The 8,650-nt window shown below is 38.6% G+C and overlaps 1 protein-coding gene across 3 annotated transcripts in view; it reads right to left on the reverse strand.

Moving 5' to 3' along the window:
• Nucleotides 1–8,104, reverse strand: part of Il5ra (interleukin 5 receptor subunit alpha) — a 39,197-nt gene extending 31,093 nt beyond the window's left edge. For 2 of the 3 annotated variants that reach the window (XM_052174450.1, XM_052174452.1), the window contains exons 1-5: nt 7,771–8,104; nt 6,833–6,970; nt 3,258–3,342; nt 1,660–1,805; nt 228–366 (exon numbers count right to left, since the gene is read on the reverse strand). In XM_052174450.1, the coding sequence (XP_052030410.1) occupies nt 228–366; nt 1,660–1,805; nt 3,258–3,342; nt 6,833–6,874 (412 nt within the window). In that variant the 5' untranslated portion in view covers nt 6,875–6,970; nt 7,771–8,104. The remainder of the gene's footprint in view (nt 1–227; nt 367–1,659; nt 1,806–3,257; nt 3,343–6,832; nt 6,971–7,770) is intronic. The other variant, XM_052174451.1, reaches the window with a different exon arrangement.
• Nucleotides 8,105–8,650: the final 546 nt, after the last annotated feature.

The raw sequence follows: 8,650 nt of genomic DNA on the forward strand, positions 1-8,650 counted from the left end.
ACCTCTGCTTATATGTATGAGAAGCCCCAGCTTCCACCAGAGTCCTGTATAAATTCAGGAGTGACTTGCAGGGGTGTGTCAGCGGAAAGCCTATGACAAGACATGGTTGGAATGTGGATGCTGTGGAAGGGGATTGGAAGGCATGGTGCTGGGTTAACAAAAGGTGGCTTTTCTTTCCTGATTTGAGGGGTGTAAGATACAAAACTTAGATGCCCCATGTCCTTTACCTGGTGGTGCTTTGAGTTCAGCAGAAACCCAACTGCTGGTCAGGGGTGGATGGCTGCTTTTCAGAATGGTCCTCACACTTGCTGCAAAGCCTTCATGAAGGGGGGCCACACATTTGCTTTCAGTCTTTTTGGTATCATACTAAAATAAAACCCACCAATCATGACATGTAAGGGAAAAAAAAAACATTAATCAAATAGGCCCCTGATTCCACTTTGAAAATGATGCATAAGTAAAATGGTAAAATAATCTTCTAAGAAAAGGAGCCATTGTAAAATTAACAGTTTCTCAGTGACACATGAACATATTCTTCTTTTTTTCTTTTTCTTAGTTTTTCAAGACAGGGATTCTCTGGGTAGCCCTGGCTCTCCTTAAAAACACCCTGTAGTTCAGGCTAGCCTCAGACTCAAAGATCCACCTGTCTCTGCCTTCCATGTTGTCTTTCATTCTCGTCTTTGATGCCAGTCTCCTCTCCAGGAACAACTTCTTGACATGAAATACTTAAAATTTTCATATTTACTGCAAAATGGTTAATACAAATCACACCTCCCTTTCTTTTACCTTACTACAAATGTAATATATGGCAGTCATGTTACTACATCCCTATCATACATCAGAGATTCCAAGAAATCACCTTAAGACCCATAACATAGTGCATGACTTTGGCTTTGCTGACTCTTGTACCATTTTGCTCACAACTTTCTTCTGGTTTTATTGAAAGTTTAGGAAGTATGTAAACAGTACTATCAAATACATTATTCTTCAAAAGTTGGTAAACAGGATGTGGAGATTACTCAGTCAATAAATTTTATAAGAAATGTAAAATTCGAGTCATATGGCAGCAGGCACCTATAACCTCAGCACTGAGGATAAGGCAGAGACAAGTGAATCCCCAAATGTCATTGGCTCATCAGCCTAGCAAAAATGAGGACTGCACAACTTTTGGAGAGCCTTCTCTCAAAAAATAAAAGGTCTTGGAGAGTGATTTAGGAAAGTGTCAATCTGTGGGCTTTGCACTTCTGTATGCACACCCACCTGCACATGTGCACACACCCATACTAACAAGTACATAACAAACAATGTTCTCCCTTGCTCTCTCTCTCTCTCTCTCTCTCTCTCTCTCTCTCTCTCTCACACACACACACACACACACACAGGGTGGGAGGGGGAAGAGGAAGGAAAAGAGGGGGGAAAAAGAGAGGGGCAGTAAGGAGTATTCTTTCTTGAAGGAAAAAGTTTTCCTTAAGATAAGGCTTTCTATGTTACTGAACAATAAGCATTGGTCTAATTCAGTTTACAGATCCTAATAACACAAGAAGATGATCTTTAGTAATCGGATATTTTTTATCAAGAATTTCACTTCATGAGGAAAAATGCGGTTTAAAAATGAATATTCCCTCTCGGTAAATGAGCATCATCAGCCCTGACACTTACTTCATCTTCTTGTGGGGCATTTACTTTCACGTGATACTCTAGATCCGAGTGCCTTTCCTCTTGCTCAGGATTTGGGTCCCAGTGTAAAAGAACTTGAGCTATTCCAGTGGCTTCAATGGTAAAATTGACAGGTGGTAGAAGTAAAACTATTGATTAAAAACAAAAGGACACCAATGATACAATGCACAGTTGTCTATAAGGAGCATTTTTTGTGTACTGTGCTGGGGATGTAGCTCAGGATCAGTGAATGTGGAGCAAGCATATTACCACTGAGCTATATTCCTGCTTCTGAACATATTTTAATTATTCTATTAAATAACGTATTGATTTGCTGTGGCTTATTAGGATATATAATACTGAAACAATTTTGCAAAAGTTTCCTTAAAAATTATTGCTAGTTCATCATTCAGGTGCAACTTTTACATGTTTTTCTTGAATATGAACAGCCCGCCACATTGTTATTGAAGCTATAGTTTCAAAATAAACATCATAACCAGTGAAATGGTTGAGATAACTTCTGATGGTCTATTCCCTACCCCCCTTTTTTTATAGCAGTATAGAAGATAAGTAGAAAACACCAGGGATGGGGGTTATATCAAATATGACAACAGTTGTCTCATAGACATCTGGTTTCCGTTGCAGAAAAGTACCTACTTATAAAACCAGTAATTCACAATGTACAATGCATGTATTTCTCATCATGAGCCACAGCCAAAACTATTTGAGTAGAAAAAAGAATTCGCTTTCAAAATAAAATATTTCATTTCATTAAAGAATCAGTGCCCACTGATTGTAGAGCAGCATTGTAGAGATGCCGTAAAACACAAGGAGCAAAGAGAGGAAAGTAAAACAACTTCAATATGCATCGCATTTTGTTATATTTTTTTCTGGGCATATGCTTAAACAACTTCTTAAAACTTTTCAACCAAACTAGGGTAATATTATACATTGTAATACACATATGACAGCCTTTAATTTATTCATTTACTAAACTATCAGTGCTTTCCACTGATCTTTGAAGGCCTTCATGACTCTGCACCTGCATTTGACACGCAAGGGTTTCCAGGGCTCTCTGTGTAGTTCACCTTTATTCCAGCAGCCACTGGCTACTGTGGCTTTTCACATCTGAATTAGCTAACTAAACTCCAAAGTTCATTGCTCTAGAAAGAGCTGGGCTGGTGCCATCAGAGGTTTCCTCTCTTAACCTCTATTATCATGGCAAAACCTTAGATCAACAAGGTTTTGTTGTTGTTGTTGTTGTTGTTGTTGTTGGGTGGGGGAGCAGAGAAAAGAGAAATGGCAGGCACTTGTTTTTGCTTCTTTTGAAGCCTGTTGTAAAGTTCCCTGTGGAGGTAGAAGTCCTAAATATAGCCTCCAGAGGCTGCTTTCTTCCACAATGCCCATTTGTACTCTTAGAATTGAATTTCCCATTGAAGTACAGAATTTACATTTCTGCCCACACGACCTTCTTAAATCTCAAGAGTTTACAGTGTTTTATAAAACTTTCCCAGTAGAATGCTTATTTAAGAGAAAACCCTATTACTTATTTCATAATGTACTTTAACAAAACCAAACATTATTGAATAGAAGATGCTTACACTTTTGGTGAGAAAGTAAGTCAGCTTGCAGTGTTGCCAAAGCTCCCATAAGAATTAATAACACAGGCACCATGGTAGTCGAATACTGTCAGAAACATGGAAGGCAAAAATTCAAGTCATTGTTTTATCATTTGTAAGGAAAGTGGGCAACTACTTTCCAACATAGAATCAGAGTGTTGCTCATTCAGCGAAGGCGTATGATCTCTCTTGCATGCTGGGAATACTAACATATGGAGCTCTTGGGCTGTAAGTTCACAGTCTTTTGGGGACAGAAGACATTAAATCAACCATTAATTGAGAGCATGCCCCTAGTGTGTGTTTGGGGGCACAATTTGTAAAAACTTCTTATTTGACTCACAAAGGAGGAACTAAAGGTTACAATACACACAAGGAGAGATGGATCTTCCTGCTAGACTCCAGTGAGCCAATATGTAGAGCTAGAAGAAAAGGAAGAGAGGATCAGTATCCAGGACATAGGAGCAGTCTTCAGGATGGGAAAAGTTCTAAGCAATTAATAACAAACACAAACACTACCACTTACATTCATGTGTGTTTAAATTAGGGGCTTGGTGGGAGAACATTATGTCAGAAGTTCTAGGTCCTATCTCCACTCCTCTTCTTTCAAAAGTCAATGTGACAAGAAATTTACATTGATAACAATTTGTAATGTGAAAAACATAGTGCCTTTAAAATTTCAGGATCAAATCTGTGGTGCTTTGAGTTTTGGAGAACATGATTTAGTGTCTGAAGCACCCAGATGAGAACAGGCTAGGGGAGGACAAAGAAGCATTGTCACACACCTGGGAAATGGGCAAGTATTTCTTCTTCCAATAAACAGCCTGACAATACAACAGAAGGGGAGTAGAATGATAGTTTCAGAGAATGAGGTAAAGCAATCTCAGCCCTGGAATCCAACAGGGGCATGCAACGATTCCTACTGTGACCTGCAGATCAGAGACCTGGAGATTCCCCCAGAAACTTTCTCAAGCTTAGTTTAAGGAAGAGCAGTGTGTGTCGCTTCCGCCTGACCCCATGTGCCTCCTCAGTTTAAAAACACACACTATTTATTTATTATTTTGGGAGTGTGTTTGTGTTTATGTGGGCCTGTGAGTATGTATAAAGACATACCTCAGGTCTTCAGACAAAGTAAATATATGCTTTTTGCATCTTGATAGTAATTAAGATGACTTACTGGGCTCCATGTAGCTCAGTGGGAGAAGCTTGCTTAGACCAGGGAAGACCCTGGTTAGATCCTTAGCATTTCCACAAGAAATAATTTGTTTTAAATCAATCAAAAAGATGAAGCTTTTCTTTATAAAATTGCTTAAGTGCCTAGACATTCTGAAAGTCTTTCTCCAGTGCAGCCAAGGGAAAGACCTTCATTAAATGGATAATTTCTGAATATTAATACCAGATACTCTTGCTTCATTATTTTATCTTATCTTACCACGTCTTACTTAACATATTGCTATTACTGCTCCAGTTAGTGGAATAACACAACAGCTGTAAACGGACACAGCATGTAGAACACATTCAGTTCTTTCTTCCTTTCTTTTTTCAAGTAAACGTACCAGACTTGTGCCAGTTTTTATCAAAACAATCCCATTTCTTTTTCTGTGACCTTTCCTCGCTATATAAGTGGATTTTTATACTCATCATAGTCATGCCCATGAAAGCAGTCACTGCGTTCGTCTTCTAAATTTTCAACAACTCAGACATTTCATGCTAAAGGGAAGCATTGCTAACGCAATAAGTCTGAGAAGCTCAGTTAACATATCCTTCGTAACAACAAAGATAACTGCTGCTTCAAAAATTATGAAAGCTGCATCTTTAGATGTCAGCATTTCCTGGCATGATATTCTATGTCCTACCTTCCCTGGTTTTCATTAACAGAGGAGTTCTAGGTCAGGAAAAAAAAAAAAAAACAAACACTTCACATTAATACCCTGTCGTGACTTTTACTGACTGGTAAAACAGGAAGTGTCTTAACACAGTGCTTGTAAAAATAACAAACATCTGTTTATCCTTCGCAATTAAATTGTTGAAGTAAGTAATGACTCTGCTGAATATCTCAGTGGGGAAGTAATTGAATATTTTATATTAGTAACCACTCTCCCCTAGAATTTACCTTGTATTCTGACTTTACAGTGCCTGAAAATAGAATTCTCTTTCAAGTTTGATCACTCAAATATTTTTTTAAAACGAAGTTTTAGCCATTAATGGCAACATGATTTTTTGTATCTCATGACTTTTTTATGCCATAGGCAATGCCATTGAGATATTGGACAGCTAAAGATGTTCAAATAGGCCACAAATATCTCAAAACTGAGCAGATAAATTTCAGCAAAGGTTGGATATTACTGGCGCTTCGGTATTTTACTCTTTGTTTCCTGTGATTAGCTGACTCTGTTTTCCCAAACTACTTTAGGCTTGGTGTCTTTGTGTCTGCTTAAAGGAGCTTTTGGCAGGAGACATTATCTTTAGTTATGGAAAAAAAGAGTCAGGTATTCATACATTCAAAGTTTTACACTATTATCAAATGAGCTATAAGTCATCATATTAAAATATAGTTAATCCAGTGACTTGATTTATTTGTACACTCTCAAGATGACAATAATACTTAAGTCATTTTTCTCTTGGCTACCTATTAAAGTGAAATCCCAATCCATTACATTATTAAACTGAGGTATAAATTAAGAAGAATAAAGTAAATAAAGATTGACTACCTACCACCAGAAATACATGCTCTGTCTTTGGGAGTGATTGTTCACGTAACATTTCTGTGAGTAATCTTAAATTTCTTGAGAGCCCTCCTTGACATTTAGCAAAACAAAGGAATGTGATCTCTTCCATGACAGATGTTTCTAGAAATTAAGTTGAGTCAGGCTCTAACCATTAATGATGGACTTCCCCAATGTTCCTGAGAATCGGTCAAATTCTGCCGAAATTCAGAAATACACTTTTCCCTTTCAAATTATTTTTTTATGCCTGGAGTGTTCATTTTACAACCAAAATTATATTGGCAGCCCAGTTTTTAGAGCCTTTGTGAGTGACTTGTGGTGACATCTGATTCCGAGCACAACCCGAATGGCAGAAATTGAAAATCCGCTACGAGGATTCACGCTCTTTTAGAGTATTACAAGGAGAGAATTTGCTTCCCCGTTTTAACCCTGTACAGCTTAATCAGCCATAAAACACAGTTCTTTAGTGAGGGTGATGGGGTATAAAGCAGTGGATATGTTTAGCTAGGTATACCATGTCACTCCCACAGTAAAAAACTGGACATACTCATAAAATATAAATGACCAAGAGGATGACCCACACAACTCTTTATTTCTCTCACCACTTGACTTCTGAATAATTTTCAAAAATAGCCTAAAAATACCTCCATTATGTTCAAGTTGTGGCCACAAACACAGAAGGCTCCATAAAACCAGATGCAAAGAGTTGCCACCCTCAGTATTACGAATAGACAGAGTGTATGCTACCAGTATCTCAATACTTAACTGCATTCCACCAATCTCATTTGGCACAAAGTAGTATCCACATAGATGCTCCCTCACTGGTGGACATACCTGGCTATGGATGATCCCTTCAGTCCCACGGGTTCTCAACATTACAAGTCAAGAACCACCGCTGCCTGTTGTATCTGGCTTTCCATTACAGCTCCAGCGCGTATCACTCTATCAGGTCCAGGGCACATGCCTATTAGGCTTGGTACAGTGAAGAATGGGGACAACTCATTACTCATCCCTGATGAGGCAAGGCAAGTCTGTTCAACATCAACAAAGAGATGGCTTAGATCAGCCGTGGGACTGTGTGGGGAATGCCTGGCAAACCTGGCTTCTTGAATGTATTACTTAAAAATTTCCCGCAATGCATGTTAAGTAATGTTAAACAAATGGGACAGTTTGATTTCCAAAACTTGATTATATTTCAAAATATAAATGTTTAATAATCAACTATGTAGATTTATCACCAGACAACTATTGAAGAGAGCATATGAACATGCAGAAATAACAGGTAATGAAATGCTCAAAATTATAATTCATTGAATTATAATTTTTCCTGCCTCTCCTCTCTTTTTCTGCCTATTTATTTATTTATTTATGTTCCTTTCTGTCCATGCTTTATGCTCCTAACTAGTGAGCATAAAGCCAAGTGAGACATCTCACAAGTTTTCTGTACATTTTAGATGAAATAAAAATCACAGATACCAAAGAAATTTCAGCAGAAGCCACAAACAAAATAACTTCAGTTATATGTTGACATCATTACCTTATTGCTGTTTGTCTCTGAATTTGTAACTCTTGAAATTAACTCTGAAACTTTTTCTGACTATATCTAACTAGATCTATAGCCTATTTTCTAAGCTCATATTTTTTGAATAAGTCTTATCATTAGATATATACATCTTTTAATTTTTGTAACGTGTCGACAGTAGCAGGAAACACATGTCTTCTATTTCCAGGGGCTTTGACAAAACACAATACATTACTTTAATGGGACTTACCTTACTACAAATGAACACATTAGATACAGAACCTCCACCAATAGAACCACATACCCGAACCTGTCCGGTGAGCTTCTTCTAGTGTGGTGTCCCCCAGTGTTAGCTCTGTCTCTGTTGATAACAGGGCGACAAAGTTTTCTGTTTCCTCTTTTCTCTATTGGAACCTTTTCTGTATTTACCAATTATTTCTCTTTTCCTGTCCTTCCTTTTGGTGGGGGTCCTGGGTGTGTCTCCAGCCTAGTCATAGAAAAAGGTATTTATCTGCCCCACCAAGCCCACAGTGAGTCAAGCGTTTGATTCCTGGTTACTGAGAAGTACAGTGGCTGCCACGATGTAAGCCAGCAGCTGTGTACCTCCTCTGGGTGCACTGGTGTTTGACTTTAAGGCGGGGTCTTTACTCTTTCATCATCAGAACAGTCATGGTTAAGAAGACACCTGCAGTTTCTCTTACAATGGAAAGACCACACAACTGCTCTTTGCAGGAAGTTTCCCAAGAGAGCAGCCCATTAAAGAGGGCCCACATTGGAGTCTTAGTGATCACACTGTTTACTGACAAAGGCTTTCCTCCTCCAGATACCATGATCTGAGAACTCTGCAAACTTAAGTCTAGTATGTATGTGTGTGTGTGTGTGTGTGTGTGTGTGTGTCTGTGCACCAGTGCACACACGCATGTGTGTAGCAGAGGTAGTGTGTCTGGTCACTATCCCAACAGTAGATTCGTGAGTTGATAGGTCACAGGGCCTGACACGTGTGCAGCGTTTCTTAAGCCCTCCGACTTCTGCTTTGTTATGAAGTTCTGAGCCCTTAAGTGAACGCATAGCAAGAGGAGTGCCCAGGAGTTTGGCTGTAATAAATTGCTAGGGTCTATCTAGCCTGACCC

The sequence above is a fragment of the Apodemus sylvaticus genome, chromosome 2, assembly GCF_947179515.1.
Source record: "Apodemus sylvaticus chromosome 2, mApoSyl1.1, whole genome shotgun sequence".
Taxonomy (NCBI): domain Eukaryota; kingdom Metazoa; phylum Chordata; class Mammalia; order Rodentia; family Muridae; genus Apodemus; species Apodemus sylvaticus.